General features: G+C 36.4%; 2 protein-coding genes across 7 annotated transcripts in view; one reads left to right on the top strand and one right to left on the bottom strand.

The window, feature by feature from the left end:
• The window catches only part of LOC128019522 (von Willebrand factor A domain-containing protein 8), a 74,417-nt gene extending 72,883 nt beyond the window's left edge, over nucleotides 1-1,534 (bottom strand). Inside the window, exons 1-2 of the mRNA XM_052605539.1 lie at nucleotides 1,246-1,534; nucleotides 763-840 (exon numbers count right to left, since the gene is read on the bottom strand). Of these exons, the coding sequence (XP_052461499.1) occupies nucleotides 763-840; nucleotides 1,246-1,384 (217 nt within the window). The 5' untranslated portion in view covers nucleotides 1,385-1,534. The remainder of the gene's footprint in view (nucleotides 1-762; nucleotides 841-1,245) is intronic.
• Nucleotides 1,535-2,293: 759 nt separating this feature from the next.
• The window catches only part of LOC128019521 (diacylglycerol kinase eta), a 75,602-nt gene continuing 59,688 nt past the window's right edge, over nucleotides 2,294-18,207 (top strand). For 2 of the 6 annotated variants that reach the window (XM_052605536.1, XM_052605530.1), the window contains exon 1: nucleotides 3,810-4,261. In XM_052605536.1, the coding sequence (XP_052461496.1) occupies nucleotides 4,001-4,261 (261 nt within the window). In that variant the 5' untranslated portion in view covers nucleotides 3,810-4,000. Of the gene's footprint in view, nucleotides 2,479-3,808; nucleotides 4,262-18,207 lie in introns of those variants that run through there. The other 4 variants (XM_052605532.1, XM_052605533.1, XM_052605535.1 and 1 more) reach the window with 4 other exon arrangements.

Below are 18,207 nucleotides of genomic sequence, written 5' to 3'. Positions count from 1 at the left end.
ACTGTTAGCCAATTTATTTTTTATATTTTTATATTTTTCAGTTTATAGTTTATTATTCAGTGTATTTATTTAAATGTATATTTAAGTTTACATTTATGTTCCAACAAACTTTAAAAATTCTACTTGATAAATGTAAATGCTCTTAAACTTTTATGTAAATGATTGACTTATATATATTACCTGTTTTATATATTACCTGTTTCATATATTTAATACTTGGTCAGTTTATTGATTTGTTTGGTTAACTTTGGATACATTTTTTTTTTTTTTTTTTAATACCGTGCAGTGCACTAAATTAAGATTCGAGAGATGGTTCAAGTCAGTGCTCAATAAATGATGATAAGTTTAGAAAGGTTGTGCATCCACTTATTATTAGTGTGACATTTTAGCATGCAAATCAAGAGGAAAACTCCAAGATATCGGCCCTAAAAATCGGCAGCACATAAAGGCCATCGGCTGACCCTGACCTCTAAACATCGGCATCGGCTATAGAAAAACCCATATCGGTCGATCTCTAATACACATATACATATTATATATATATATATATATAATATATAACACATGAACAGTGTTGAGAGGATTTCAAAACAGAAGAATATCAATCCAAAGTGGCATGTGCATGAAATGAAGCTAAACAACGTGTCAGAACTAAAGTCACGTTTATGAGTCACGTTTATTTTTAAATCAGCCGGTGTCTTTTAATTGCTGGAGTTCACACAGGTGTCCACGCAGACCAACAACAGTACAGCTGGCACTTACTGTGGTTTACTGGCACGAGCTCTGGATTTCTGGGCGTTTTGAGCACATACGAGATCTCACCGATCTTCACAGTGTCACCTGTGGAGAGAGAGAGAGAAAAAAACACCATGTAGTAAACATTTACAAACAATCATTGTCAGCACAGCAGACATTTCCTTTTAAGATGTCAATATTTATAGAAAACCTGGCCACGTGTGTGCTCTTATTTTATTTTTTTTAAGAGCTCTTGGTAGAAACACATCTATATATGACATTGAAAACAGAAAGACTAAGGAGGAAAATTTAAAATAATGCGGCATGCATCTGGAACAGAGGATTTATGTCCAGATTTGAGCATTATTTACTGTATCTACAGCTCTATTTTGACCTGTGTGTGAATAATGTGATCCTTTGAGTGAAAGGCTGAATTCTACACTAGCTAATAACAATCTGTGAATCCAGGAAAGGCTTTATAAGAGGTGCTTCGCTGAAGTCAGTAGTTACCCGACGAGGTGTTGAGGAGTTTGACCTCACGCGCGCTGCTGTTCCACCCTTCTCTTGACATCACGGGCCCCAGTATATGACGAATCCTCCTCGCAGCGACAGCGGCTGCTGTTCCTTTCAATAAAACACGCGAATGCATCCTGAACCCTTGAATAGTGCTGTTAGGACTATACCGGCTACACTGGACTATGTGCGCTGTTATTTCACCATGCTCACGTCATGAATGTTTACACCAACAGCGGGCTGCTCCAGGCGGAAGCATTTATGTGAAGAACAGAAACGGTCCAGTTAATACGTCTTCCGTGTGGAACGAGCTGCTCTGCGTTATGGGATCCGCTTATGAAACGCGGCTCCGCAGGAAACGAACTTGTGAAATATTTTCATAAGCGTTGATTTCTATGAATAACTTCAAAGAATAACTACTGTTAGGTAAAGGGTGCCTAATCTCGAAGATTTCTGTCTAGTTATCTAGTTATGTTAGGTAACTCGATTGGCTTTGGTTATCTAACCTTTACATCAACGAAGCACTTTACAATAAAATAAAATGATATGAAATGAAGTAATAAAATAAAAATAAAAACTGAAATAAAAATATTTAATAAAATATATATATATATATAAGGATATGAAATAAAATAATAAAATATGATGATATAATGATATGAAATGAAATAATAAAATGAAAAGAAAATTAATTAAAATTAAATTAAAACATATATGAGATATAAAATAAATAAAACACTTAACAAATAAATAAATCGAAACTACGTCTAAGGCAAAATAGTTAGATATTGTTTCTTTGTATTAGATAATTAGGCCTACATTATATTATATTATTAAGTTATCGGCTGTTTACGAGCTAATGTATTAATGAAATCTTTAATTCAATAAAGTAAAAGTATTTGTGATTTCATATTGTTTGTAGAGTAAACTGTGTATAAATGAACATGCCTTTTTAAAATAATAGCAAAAGCGTGTTTTTCTCTAGTGATGATTTTTATTTAATTTTTTTGAACAGTATGAATGTGTAAAAAGCAGGCTCCGTGACGTCATGGCTAGCGTTTCAACAGTAATTTGACATTTATGACGTGAGAGCCTCTGGGAGATCCTGACTGAGTCTGGAGGAGGTGTAACAGACTCGAAGCGTACAGTACATGCCCTGATCAGGCGAGACAGAGGAAGAGTATGGACGAGGATGAGCACTACACCCGCAGCCCTGCCTGGGAAGAGCTGGTCAGTATCTGCTCGGATACACAGATCTACACACACATGCGCACATGCTGAGACACAGCACACAGACCTCTACACACATGCACACATGATTTTAAGGACTTGATATCTGGTCGTGGCTCATCGTGATGTGAGAATGCGATTGATCGATCATCAGGCGAGTCTACATTCCTCTGCAGACTGATGAACTTTATGGACCGGAATGATTTAGACTTTATTACAAGTAGCAGATGAATAAAAATGCTCGTTTTTGGGAGTGCAGTGATTTAAACACTGAAGGCACAGTTATTCTCAGCTTTTCGTAGCTCTTCAAAGTTACAGCTCAGTGACTCGTATTCATATGGAGAAAACATGGAAGTAAATTAAATTAGGAAGCTTGTTTGGTTGTGTTTAGATCCGCATTTAAATCTGGAATGATTTATAATAAAAATACAATAAAAAAACAACAACAACGGGAAGGTTCTTTTGATCGCGGTAGGTTTATAAAATGTTCATGTGAATATAAAGATATTTGGACAGATGTCAATAAAATCTGTCAGCTGTTTGAATTCACAAACCTGTAAGAGTGCATTATCTGATGACAGATCTGCGTTAGCTACTTCACGAGGGCTTTTATTATGCTACATGCCTATAATGTATCTACATGACAATAAAAAAAGAGAAACTGGATGTATGAAGAGGTTAGATGTAACCAATCATATCATATATAGCATATTGGCGCCCGTAGAATCTCAAAAATCTAACAATACAGGTTACTTGTTTTATACGAAACTTATATATATATATATATATATATATATATATATATATATATATATATAGCCTTTACATATATGCGACTTGTAAATATGTAATAACGTGATAAATAATGACAATACTAATGTGGGTGTCCTGTCAAATGCATCCTGTTGGTATGGTTACTGTCTCACGAGAACGTGATTTCTGTATCTAACTTTTGTAGATAAAATAATATTTATACAATAGGTTAATAATATAGTGATATAGGTTATAATAATAGCTTCTGAGGCTCTTATATTGAACCGACTTTATATATATATATATATATATATATATATATATATATATATATATATATATATATATATATATATATATATATATATATATATGCCTATGCACATTCTAACCCTTATGTTAAACCCTTATGTTAAAAAAGAAAATGTCGTTTTAGTTGAATCTGTCAACCCTGACATCACTTTATGTTTTTTTCCCACGCTCCTATAATTTTTTTGTGAGGCTCATCCTGGAGGTGGTACAGTTACAGGAGAAACATCTGTTGCTGTCTCCTCTCCGTAGTTTGTGAGAGAGCCGCTAGAGTCTGCTGCAGAGGTTTGCTCCCGCCGCTGCGAGCGCCTCGAGGCTCCGTGCAGCCGGGGAGAAGCGCTCGGGAGAACAGAACCAGCCCCGCCGTGTTCAGACATGAAGATGCACACATGTTTCCCAGCAGCTCATTTCAAATAGTGAATGTGTGGAGGCGCGCGGTCGGGCACAAACACGCACAAGCATGACGGCCAAGAGAACCGCTTTCCAGCCGCTGTCCAGCTCCCGCATCCCGGCGGAGAGGAAGGGAGCGGCTGAGCGCCTTCATAACCCCGAGCCCTGTGCCTCTTTCCCGCAGGAGCCGGAGAAACCAGCGGCGTCCTCCTCGGGGGCTGTCGGGGGCTCCGGGCCGGTGCTGGACGAGTCATCTGACAGCGAGGGAGAGCAGGAAGGGCCGCAGAAACTCATCAGGAAAGTGTCAACCTCCGGGCAAATACGGAGCAAGGTAAGACACGTTGTTTCATATCTGAAGCCTGTGCTCTGTGTGTGTGTGTGTGTGTGTGTGTTCTGCTGTTCGTGTCCAGGCCGGTAAGCAACGGATGGTGCTACTGTAGCACATAGGAGACAAACATGAGCTCGGTACACACTGAAGCTCACACATCAGGAATGATTGCAGATTGAACAGGAATGCTGAATCGCTCGTGCCATAATTCACATCTCGTCATAGTGAGCATGCAGCAGATGCAGCTCAGTCAGCAGTGCTCGACTTTACTGAGCCTTCAACCTGTTGATGTTCAGACACGACCACTTGTTGAAAGAGCTGTGTCTCGAGAATACATGCAGGGATTTCTTTTCTTTTTCCAGCTGAGTAATTCTGTTTTGATAATGCACCATTTTGTCATAAAATTATATTTAATCATTTTTATATTATGGTATATATTAAAACAATAGGCTTATAATACAATCTAAAATGATATTGATGTTATTTAAATATAGTAATATAAAATTCTACTTACATCGATGATCAAACACAGTTACGGTTCATCTTTACCACCATCTATAATTAATAGATAAATAGATAATCAATAAAAATAAAAAGATGAATACGAATTAATAAATAAACGTGTGACACTGAGAGAGAAATAAGTAAATAAGAAAACATGCTTTATTTAAATTTTTTTTACAAATTATTGGTTTATTTTTTAATGCATTAATTATATTTTATTTAAAGGTATGATCTTGTGTGACTGATCTGGGATTAGTTTAAAACATACATATTCACATATTTATAACCTCTCATAAACCACTTAAATGCTAACATGGCCATTGATGGGTAAATTAAGGTTGATTAATTAATGAATGGTAATTGAATCCTCTTGATTCTCTCCTGCTTGGCAAGATGACACCTCAGCCGTCTTGCCCCACTTTAGCCGTGACACAATTAAAAGTTTCTGTTTTCTGACCAGAACAAATCCACTTAATTATTGAGTGCTGCTCTCCACCCCCCTACATTATTTAGGAGGCTATATTTAGAGACTGGTTATTCTGGATGTGGATGTGGAAGGGGCTGATCTTTTGTAATGCTAATGAGCTGTCAGTTTAAACCACACCACATGTGTAAATAAAGCCTCCGTTAACAAAGATCATTCAGAAACATCACTTCTCCTCTCACCAGTCACTATCAGCTGTTTATGAATGCAACTCCACGTGTCCATTGTTAGGGTTTTTCTTTTTCTTTCTTTTTCTTTTTTATGCAAGTAGCTCAATATAAATTGAGACAAGGATAGACTTGTTTGGGATCTTTGCTGAGCAAGGCATTGCTTTATTTCTTTTTGTCAGGTGTGTTAAAAGCGACCTAAAGGTTTGCATTTTTTTTACATTTATCAGAACATTAAAGTCATTTATAATGTTATGAATAATTTCAGTTTTAAAAACAATTGTGGGATGTGTTTAGATCAGGAGTAATGGAGCATGCATGTTCTCAGTGCTGTCCCAAATCGTTGTTTGCTAAACATGGGCTCTTCACAAACTGTCCTGTTTGTACTGTGGTACTGTGGCATCTATCTATCTATCTATCTATCTATCTATCTATCTATCTATCTATCTATCTATCTATCTATCTATCTATCTATCTATCTATCTATCTATCTATCTATCTATCTATCTATCTATCTATCTATCTATCTATCTATCTATCTATCTATCTATATATTTGTTTCCTCTTCTGTTTAAAATAAGCAAATCTAGACTGCATTACTGCATCCCTAAAGGCGTTTGTCTCCCGGTCTTATCTGAGCTGATGTAATTGATGATAATTAGATTAATTTAATACACAGTGTGACAAGTGGGGCGGGGCCGAGAGATGTGGGAGAGCGAGGCCGGTGGAGTGATTGGGAAATGAACGACACCTGCGACCCACTACCGGTCTCGAGTCCCACAGAGGAGATGGAAGGATATAAAACTGGACCGACGACAGTGAAGGACGAGAGAGGACCAGGCCTGGGCTATATTTTATGTTTGCTTTTTATTTTGCGCGCACCAGTCGTCCGTGAGGGGCTGGTGCGCTGTTTTGTGTTTTTTTTTTTTGTCATTAAAGTTTCATTTTGATTGCGCGCCGGTTCCCGCCTCCTTCTGCCCGATGATTATGGAGTTCTATCATTACACACAGTTAGGAGAATAGAGCAAAAATTGTGTTTGGAGTTCAAGTGATGCATAGGCATACAATAACCCTCAGATCCGTCCCAGTTATTCTTGGTCAGGCGTTTGATTAATGAACAAATCATTTTTGTCAATTGTTGTAATAACTGGTTTGTTTTCATTTATCCGTAAAACATATTCCAATAATCTTAGTTTATTTACAACTTATAAGAATACAATTGTTTTTCACACTAATGTATAAACAATTATTTAAATATGTTTCAAGTTACATGTATTCACACGAAAGAAAGAATGAACTATTTAAATAAACAAAAACATGATATCTACAGGGTTTCCTCTATAATCTATTTTTCAGCTTTTTATAATGGAGAAAAGCTTGAAGAATCAAATCTGGCAATGTTAGGGCTCTTGCTTTAGCAGGGGAGATCACGAGCAAGCTGAGATCCAGGTGCACAGATGGCGGAGGGGAAACCAATGATAGCATCAGCAACAAAAATCTGTCCTGAAGTCTGACAAGTTCTCTTATTGAGTTAAGAGAGAGTCTGCTGAGTTCACTATCCTGTGTCCTGTGCACTAATGCATGAATGAGAGGCACTGCTGATTCAATTGTGGAGCTGCAGGCTGGGATTTGCCACAGGCATGTAGAATAAACTCACACTACGGCCAGTCTCACGCTTGCTTTCTCTTAAACGCAGACTGTGGCCTGACAAGTGGACCTGTACCTCTGTCCTTGCTAATGGTGGTGAAGATTTGGAACATTATACATAAATAAGTTACGTCAAAACTACCAGAGAGAGGGTGGAAAATGGTTATGAAAAACAAAAACTTGTTTGATACTTGATTGTTTGTACTGTGGTACTGTGGCATCTATCTATCTATCTATCTATCTATCTATCTATCTATCTATCTATCTATCTATCTATCTATCTATCTATCTATCTATCTATCTATATATTTGTTTCCTCTTCTGTTTAAAATAAGCAAATCTAGACTGCATTACTGCATCCCTAAAGGCGTTTGTCTCCCGGTCTTATCTGAGCTGATGTAATTGATGATAATTAGATTAATTTAATACACAGTGTGACAAGTGGGGCGGGGCCGAGAGATGTGGGAGAGCGAGGCCGGTGGAGTGATTGGGAAATGAACGACACCTGCGACCCACTACCGGTCTCGAGTCCCACAGAGGAGATGGAAGGATATAAAACTGGACCGACGACAGTGAAGGACGAGAGAGGACCAGGCCTGGGCTATATTTTATGTTTGCTTTTTATTTTGCGCGCACCAGTCGTCCGTGAGGGGCTGGTGCGCTGTTTTGTGTTTTTTTTTTTTGTCATTAAAGTTTCATTTTGATTGCGCGCCGGTTCCCGCCTCCTTCTGCCCGATGATTATGGAGTTCTATCATTACACACAGTTAGGAGAATAGAGCAAAAATTGTGTTTGGAGTTCAAGTGATGCATAGGCATACAATAACCCTCAGATCCGTCCCAGTTATTCTTGGTCAGGCGTTTGATTAATGAACAAATCATTTTTGTCAATTGTTGTAATAACTGGTTTGTTTTCATTTATCCGTAAAACATATTCCAATAATCTTAGTTTATTTACAACTTATAAGAATACAATTGTTTTTCACACTAATGTATAAACAATTATTTAAATATGTTTCAAGTTACATGTATTCACACGAAAGAAAGAATGAACTATTTAAATAAACAAAAACATGATATCTACAGGGTTTCCTCTATAATCTATTTTTCAGCTTTTTATAATGGAGAAAAGCTTGAAGAATCAAATCTGGCAATGTTAGGGCTCTTGCTTTAGCAGGGGAGATCACGAGCAAGCTGAGATCCAGGTGCACAGATGGCGGAGGGGAAACCAATGATAGCATCAGCAACAAAAATCTGTCCTGAAGTCTGACAAGTTCTCTTATTGAGTTAAGAGAGAGTCTGCTGAGTTCACTATCCTGTGTCCTGTGCACTAATGCATGAATGAGAGGCACTGCTGATTCAATTGTGGAGCTGCAGGCTGGGATTTGCCACAGGCATGTAGAATAAACTCACACTACGGCCAGTCTCACGCTTGCTTTCTCTTAAACGCAGACTGTGGCCTGACAAGTGGACCTGTACCTCTGTCCTTGCTAATGGTGGTGAAGATTTGGAACATTATACATAAATAAGTTACGTCAAAACTACCAGAGAGAGGGTGGAAAATGGTTATGAAAAACAAAAACTTGTTTGATAATCTGCTAACATGATTTGGACCCTATACAATTAAATTAAATGGCTTTTCCCCCATATATATATATATATATATATATATATATATATATATATATATATATATATATATATATATATATATATATATATATATATTGTAATAAAAAAACATGTCCAGTTAATTACAATTTATAAAGTGTATTTAATGAAGTTTAATTTAACTTTTAAAATGTAATTTAATTAAAAAAATTTTAGGGCCATAGAAAGTCTTATTTTTCCCAGATTCCATGTCTTGATTAAAAAAAAATAACATTTTTAATCAGCTGAATTCATAAAACTTTAGCAATTTTGCAATAAATTAAAATTGGACATATGAAAATGGTGGTAATCAAATAAAACATGAAACATAACAATTGAATTATTCGTTTAAATATGACTAAATATTTATAGCAAACAAAGTGAATGTTTACTGTTAAACTTGAAGAATAAAAGAAAATGTGTGCGATATTCCAGAAATGTCATTGTGCATCCTGTTTTACAATAGTAATATATTTCTGTCAAAACTACTTCATGTTAAACAGAACTTTTATTTTGACGGGTTGTTGTGTTACACTGTCAATTCTATTTTTAGGACTGGATTCCAGGATTCTGTTTGTATTTTCCATATCATACTACATACTTAATACTACATTATAGACCCAGGAGTCTAGTGATTTTCTTTGTAATTGCATGCATAAAAATGTCCCATAAAACGTTTTTATTTATTTATTATTATTATTAGTAGTAGAAGTTGTGTGGTTCAAATGAGCAAAATGGCAAAAGTTAAGCATCTGAAATTGCATGCATCATGTTTCATTGTTGAGCTATAATTTATAACAATGGGTTCCACACACATTTGAACCATATTCATGATCATAAATTAATTATCTTTAAGTTGCTTATTTGTGGGTCACATTTTTTATCTTTCTTTTTAGAGTGCAATTGCCTATTCTGTCTTATTGTGATGAGTCAAGTGTCTTAATTTGGGCTTGTTTTCAGTCCTGTTGCTCTCATGATGTTTGTAGTGAGATCTGGCAGCACCGGTGCAGCCGCAGTGAAGACAGACTTGCCAAAATGTGTGAATGAGTCATTTTTCCATGTAGATTTAAAGCAACATTTTTGTTGCGAGACATACTTTTGTATATATTACATTTCCATGGCACATATTTGTTTTCCCCCTCAAAATATGTGAAATAAACTGTATTGGTAAACCTTAAGTTGTTAGATTTTCTTTGCTCAGTTTTTTGTACTTCTCTTTAAACACATGTGTATAAAAAATGATTTAAAGTTAATAACTAATGCTAATAATAATAATAAAAAAAAACATTACATAAAAACATTCCAACTTTTTTCAGGTAGGTTAATATTGTTTTAAAAAGGTGAAGTGGAAAGCCAGTAATAAAATGAAGAACAGAGAAACACATTATTAGTGTTTGAAAGTCGTCGTTTGAAAGTTATACTCCATCATTACAAATATGTAATTACATGCATATTTACTCAAGAAGAGAAAGAAGTTATAGTTACATTAATGTACGCTATACTTTAGTTTATCGTAAATGGTTGTCAGTACATTCAGCAGGACACTTTAACCAGGGGCCAGTCACTTAAAACTGTGTTTTTAAGGTCCCCTGAATGGCTTTGAAACTGCGTTATTCTGTGTTGACGTTATTTTAACTGAAACAAGAAGACAGACCGGACACATCAAACATTCCCGCCTCGTTTATTTTAAATGGAGTGTCTATTTACACTACTCCTGTGGTGTAGATGGTGAAATGTGTGATATGTTCATTTTAACATGATCGACCTTGGTTTGAATCCTTTTTTCTCCCAGTAAGGTGGCACCCATTTATTAATTTGAATTTAAATTTACACTCAATAATTTAATATTGCTTACTGTTTTACAATGTACTGCAATACTGAGGTACAGATAAATGCCACTATTTGAAATAAGTAGTAACATTTTTACATAGTATAAATAACATTTATAGCTATTTGCACTTAGTGTAAATAAATCACAAAAAATGATGCTATTTGCACTTAGTGTAAATAGCCACTGAATAGTGTTTGTATATATCACATCTTGGCCGACTGTTCAGAGCCATTGAGCTCTGTAAAGTATGGAGGTAAATCAGTAGCTAAACTCGAGATGTTGAAAATCTGAATGTGAGAACATGTCATACTAATATCTGTATCGGTAAGTTGAAATTTACACTCACAGCTCTGATTCATCAGCTTTTCACATCAGAGCTGTGAGTGTAAATTTCAATCTGCACATACGAATGATAATATGACAAGTTCAGGGCCCAGTCCCCCAAAACGTTCTTATCGCTAAGTAGTTCTTAACCTATTCCTTAACCTCTCTCTTAACCTTGTGGCATGATTCCCGTCACGTTCGTACGCTAAGTATATCTTCTGTAAGTCATACTTTCGTAAGGTTGGTCTGGACCATTCGTAAGCTCTCTCTTAGCGTTGTTTGAGCTCAAAACGCTACTGTAAAGCAGTCTTTAGAAATCAGCGCAGCGAAGTACAACTCAAACTATGGTATGTTGACCATGTTGTGGCTCAACAATGATTTTATGTTATTTTTTAAGACTCATAATAAATTATGTTCGCAATGGATACAGGCCTATTTATGAAGTTGACTTTATGTAGCATCAGAACTGATATGGTGGTAATTAGCCTAGGCTATTTCGTAATGTAATTAAAGCGAATTGACAATCAATTTTTTGATAATTAAAATCTGGCAAACAATTTGGCTCTAAATGGCTAAGATCTATAAATGGGTAATCATGGTTGTGTCCAGTAAGCGACCATAGCAGCGATCCAATGTGTCCTTGTATTGAATCAAAGACGGAGCCAGACGCGGAGCCGTTTAGTCCATGTCAATTTTTTTGTTCGGCAAAACTTAAGCCCTTTTGACATTTTTCCTGACGTGGCTATATATAAAAAAAAATTCGCCTCCCAAGACAGCTCATTATGGAGCTGCTGGACCTTCTCAGACCTGGGCGGAATGTAGCTTTAAGCCCAGCACTACTTTTTTTTTTTTTTTTTTGCTACAGAGAGATTCATCGAGGTCGTAGGAGATAGCTACGGCCTAATCAAGACCTCTGTGTGGAGGTGCGTCCACACTGTCACCAACTCCCTTCTGCGCCATGCCGGGAATTACATCCTGGTGGATGGCACTCATCCCTATCGCCAATCCATCAGTGATTGATCAGGCGTACATATCACGAAAGGGATACGCGGCCATAAACGTGCAGGTTATAGGGGACCATAGGGGTGTGATCTCCGACCTGGTGGCAATGTCCAGCAAAACTTCAACTTCCTCTGATGAGAAGCTTGGTGCCCTTTTTTACGTTGCTTCCCAACCATCTGTATCTAACTCTTTCTCTGTTCATTGTAGATAGGTTGCTTTTTATTAAAAACATAAACCAATTGCAATCAATACCGCATTAAACATAAGTAACTGCAGCTGCTTGCCAATCAATTCTGATTGTAAAGTACCTTACCATTAATATAAAAGTGTATTATATAATTTTTATAAGTCATTAAACCCATGTCAAGAAGCGGCACAAGTGGCACAGCGGGATAAGGAGGGTGGATGATTAGCGAGGGATCCCCGGTTCATCTAACCGCCAACACCATATGGTGTGAACATATTACTGACCATTTGATAATTTAATTTATAATCTATACTCTACTGATAACTTAAAATATGTTAAAATAAATGTTACTATAATAATTTGAGGAATATTTAATTTGCATAGAACGTGTTGTCTTTCTTAACGCTGTCTTGCACCATCGGGTGAAGTGGAAAATCGATTCCTGAGCAATCAATGCAAACTAATTCAGCACCCTCACTGTGGACAGCGCTCTTGTAACGTCGGACGTAAGAGGCAGCGTGCTAAGAAGCTTCCTAAGTAAATCCATTCATCCATTGCTGAAATTTCTGCGTCTTCATGGAGAGAGCAGGTCATGGTTGCTTAGCAACGGCAGACTCCTCAGGAGCGCAAGTGCCCGAAGGCTTTGGGAAAAAAAAATCAGAAAGTGGTGTGCCTAGCGTTTTCTACGCGTTTTTAGACGCGATATGTGAACGGCCCCTTACAGTACGAAAACTCCTGCTTAATACAAAGAGTGACGATGGCGGAGACAGTAAAACGTTCCAAAGTGTGGTTATACTTCACTAGAGTTGATGCAGACAATGCTGGTTGTCATAAGTGCAACAAAATGTTTGCATGTAAGGGCGGAAACACAAGCAATCTGTCAAAGCATCTTTCAAAAGTGAATTATGTGCAGACAGAGAAATGCAAAGTTTTTGATTGCCTAACACAACACAAAGTACCGATAAGAATACCGTTAAAGTACCGGACTGTTAAGCAGTATCGGTAAGAGTAGTAATACCGTTAAAACCTTAACGATACCCATCCCTATTCTTAAGGGACACTTCGGGGAACAAACTTAGGAACATAAACAACTTTGGTAAGATATATCTTTCAAGGTCTTCTTAGCGCGCTAAGAGTGAGCGTTATCGGGAAACCGCGCCCAGATTTACAAGCTCTTGAGTTTTGCTACTGTATTACCTTCATAGTAAAACCACATTTGACAGGGTATACTATGAAAGCCACAATCTAAACCATATTTCTATAAAATATAGCATTCTGTGAAGAATTCAAATAGGTCCTATACGTTTTGTGGTCTGCGCCAACTCGCACATGTGATCTGCTCCATGCAGCAGAGTGTGTGTGTGCTGCAGTGGTTAGTGTGAAACCAGACTTCTTTTTCCTCAATGGAAAGCATGTTTACACTGTCTGAATCATTCCCTGTCCCCTATATAGGGCACTATGTGCCATTCACAGTGCAGAAAATACTAATTCTGTGAACAAGTGACTGATTATAGCCACAGCTTCAGCGTCTATTTATTGTGAAGGGGGCGGGCGCTTCGGATTCTAGAGAGCATTTGATTGGACAGAAAGTTTGATGAGAAGCTGAAGTACGATGTGACGTCACGTCAAAGTGAAAAACTGCAAGCTTTGAATGCTTCTAAATATATCTTCTAAATGCGAATTTTGTGACTGTTTTGGAGCACACTGGCATATAGATAACCTTAAGACTAACATATTGATACTAACACCCAAAAAAAAACATTCATTTTCATTTCGTGGGACCTTTAAGAACAAGTGTTTTTTTTTAAGCAGTACTGAAGAAAGTTAGATGACTAAGACTAGTCTAAACAGTTTAGGCAGCCGGCACCACATTTCATATTTGTATCATATTCCATATTTAAACTCTTGACAAACTCTTGATTTCTTGTTTCACAGTGTAACAAAAAGAAGCCTAGCCTATATACATTTGTTTTCATAGCTTTCAGTTTGCACATTGTTTGAACTTTTTTTAATCCCATTAAATGATTATAATTAGTCAAGCTATCGCTGCAGTCATGTTGAACTAAAAGTTTAAAGTATGCTTTAATAATATTTTGTCATGCTTTAAAGAAGTAGACTTATTTTGATGTGTCGACTAACATAGTAAAGCACAGCATATAAAGTACTTGATTATAATTACGGTATAAATGTATTTATAAATATTTACATATACAAGCATACACGTTTCAATAGAAATGACATTAAAGTATATTTTAGTTTATCATAGATGCTTGTCATTTACATTTGGCAGTACACTTTAATCATATTCCATATTCGAGCCATTGACAAAGCTGTTTTACATTCACAATAATGCTTTCATAGCTTTCTGTCTACATGCTGTTTTAGGGCAAATTTATCCAATCAAACAATTAATCAAAGAAATAACCAACAGGTTAAAAGATGATGCATGTGAATGTGATTTGACCGCAAACCCCCAGAAACCCTGTGACTCTGAACACCATTATACATTGCACAAAAGCGCTTGTTTAGCATTGACATTCCATACATTTGTATCATCCCCGTTTCCACAAGACATCCATGAGTGAATAATTATGAATCAATAACCCCTTGGAGGAGACTAAAGAATATTGTAGCAATATTCTTCAGCTCATTACGCTCTAATTCGTATTCTCGTCGTAATTGGCTCTTGTTTTGTATATTTCCCGTCTCAGATGACCTTGATTAACAGTGAGTGATTGGCTCAATGACCCTCTCACTAGACCCATCATACCCAGCATTCATTCTTTCAATAGACGCTCATAATGGGGCTACTTGTAAGCCGAATGCAGTACGCTTTCGGACTCCAGAATAGTTCGGAGGATGAAACAGGGCAGCATTCAAAATCATTAGCTGTCTGTGAAGAAGCCAGGGAGGGTGTGGGGGGGTCTGGACAGCTTTGAAAATGGGTTTTAACGATGGTCCCCTCCTCCCCTCTCCTGCTGACTGTATAGCAGCGCTTCACTGTCTCTCAGCTGCTTCCCCTGCCCACGCCTGACCGTCCTGACCAGTGTAATTGTTACCTTGTGCTCTGCCTCCTCTGTATACAATGACTCGGTGTCGTTAGAGATGAGAAAATTATGTGCCAACAACTGACAAGGTGTAATTGCTGGGCCAGTAAGCTGTGCTGCAAAGTTTCTTGGAGCACAGCTTAATTTAGCAAATCGAAGGAACGCAATAATAAAACGAGGGAGCGCAATAGTAATCCTGCGCAAGTTTTAGTACATTGAGGGAACGAATTAGTAAATCGTGCACACAATTTATTTATTTTTTCTTGTATAGAAAAAATAAAGTTTTAAGTTTGTAAAGTTTTAAAAGTTGAGTTTAGAACTTGGAGTTTTTAATTTCTTCAACTAATAATTATAATCTTTTATAATGTTATATGTGTTATAATCTGAATATTTTATTTTAACTAAACAAATATGCTGCTGTTTTTAAATAGAGATCCTTACTCTCACGCACACACACAAAAAAAACACGTTTGTTTTTGTGAAAAGTAGGTATAATGGTTTTTATAATGTTGAAACTGTATATTCTATCGCCCTTCACCAACCCTACCCCTAACCCTAACCCTCACAGGAAACTTTGTGCATTTTTACTTTCTCAAAAAAAATCATTCTGTATGATTTATAAGCGTTTTGAAAAATGGGGACGTGGGTTATGTCCTCATAAGTCACCCTCTCCTTGTAATACCTGTGTCATACCCATGTCATTATACAGAGTGTCCTGATATGTCACAAAAACATGCCCACACACACACACACACACACACACACATATATATATATATATATAAGCCACAAATACATTTCATTAAATTACTAAAATTCTAATTTAGAAAATTAAGAATTTTCAGTCTTTTGTCATTTTTTTTTTTTTTTTTGTAGCTTCTTAATATTTACTGCAATAATCTTTTCCTCACACTATCATATGAATTGAGAAGATTAACACTATTGTCAATATTATCACAAGATCTCATGTCATATAAACCCATGTCAGGCCTTAAAGCTGACTTCAAATGGTGAAGGAAGAGCAGTCATTCATTAGGTTTTTCTTTAGATTACCGTTAAACAAATGCCTTTAATTTAAGACAACAGGACATGTGTTTTCTCTGTAGCTTGATAATCGGAGCAGCTTCAGTCTTTTTTGTTAGGATTTGATGCATGGGCCATTAGAAAATGCCAGAGGGTGAGCAGTGAAATGGCGTGTACCCATCCAAGCCCAACTTCCTGGCACAGTTGTGCATGTGGCAGCTTTGCTACAAAATGCCCCGCGGGTCTTATGTTCTGTCTAGAGAAATGATGAAACTCACCACAGTGGCCAAAGCCTGACGCATGCATGACCATAAAAGACACTGAATCTAGATTTTTTCTAAGTCAGTACTTGATAATGCAGTTCACAAAGATTAAAGTACTCAAAGAAAAAGAGAATCTGAAGTTTCAGTTCAGAAGTTAATAGGGGCCTAAATGTCTACAAGTGACTCATTCCTAACAAAGTGACAGAAATAAGAGTCTGAATGTTCAGCAAATACTTATATTTATTAATATTAATAATGAGACATAACAGTTCTTCTGCCAAATAATGTAGCTCATTAGTCTAAGGCCCTGTTCACACCAGTGCATTTAAAAACTATGTTTTAAAACCAAAATAATCCTCATCTACACTTGTGTTTTCACTGTGTTTCAGAAACGTTTGAGGATCGAAAATGCTGCAGTATTGTAAACTTAAAAAGTTATGTGTTTTAATAAGAAAACGCACTAGTGTAAACATAGCCTAATGTAATATATTTACAGTGTTTCTTGGCAACCATAAACATGGCTTGTTATTCAGAATATGTGCTCACAAGTTTAAAATGGGATACACTTCAGAATCTAACATACTAACTAATTTACACTAATAGGACAATCTATTTAGACATATATATGTAATATATTTATATGTGTATTTTTTGTTGTTATTGTTGTTTTGCCTCTGGTCCCCCGTAGGCTGTGACATCGTATTTGGCATAGTGGAGTTTAATTATGTGTGGGTGGATGTGATGTGGGGCTTGGGGCTTGTTCCTCCCCGCGGTCTGCCTGAGCTCTCTCTTGCTTTGGCTGGTCCTGCCTTGCATGCTCCGTTTATTTAATGCATCACACATGAGCTAAAATACATACAGACACTTATTTAATTCATCACAAACTATTTCAGACACATAGCCTACACATCTATACATCAAAAAACATAAATAAAAAAAAGAGGCTGACACTTTATAGATAGATAGATAATAGATAAATAAATACGATAAAAATCAAGTGTTCATGTCATTTTTGAATCATTTAACATGTGATTTCTGTGGCACTAGGGGAAGCAGAAATCATAGCATTGTTTAGAAAATAATATCGTTCTCCCCCATCTTCCATTATGACTTTTCACCTATAAAAACAAGGTTGAAGATGTTTAAATGACTTTGCACATTATTAAACATAATTAATATTGTTATGTCTGACACAGACTGTTTGCTCAAACACAATAAACATGATGTGTCAAAATATATCATGCCATTATGTAAACAATCTGTAAGTTGATTTCTTAAAAAGAATAAACACTGGAGTTTTTGTTGATATCAAAACATTGTTCTGTGTGTTTGATCATCACGACCAGCTCGACACAGCAAATAAAATATATATATATATATATATATATATATATATATATATTTTTTTTAAAGAAATAAATTTATTTGCAGAAATTGTTATGGCTGTGTTATTTCCCGTCTTTAAATGAAATAGTGTGATATCATATAGGTCAATATCGGCTTTACATCGGCCATCAGAGAGTCCATATTGGTCAATCACTATTATTTTTGCAATTGAGTTTACTGATTATAATAGTAATGTGTTGAAATGCATAAAAACACATATGTTCATGCTTGAGTGTTGATGTGAGATGGGTCAGCAGTCATCTCTGGTCACTCGTGCATCTCTGCATTCACTCTGTAATGTATATTCATATTCAAGTCCCTGGTGAGAAAGCGAGGCCTGCAATTATCCTGTCATGCCACAAGTTGTGTCGCTTCATTTCTGCCTCATTTCGTGATTTGCAGCGGTTTCTCTCAGCCTCCAGAAATAAGCTCTATA

This window comes from Carassius gibelio, chromosome A9 (genome assembly GCF_023724105.1).
Source record: "Carassius gibelio isolate Cgi1373 ecotype wild population from Czech Republic chromosome A9, carGib1.2-hapl.c, whole genome shotgun sequence".
Taxonomy (NCBI): Eukaryota; Metazoa; Chordata; class Actinopteri; order Cypriniformes; family Cyprinidae; genus Carassius; species Carassius gibelio.
Note: the sequence above shows the minus strand (reverse complement) of the source record. Positions and strands in the feature narration are given on the sequence as shown.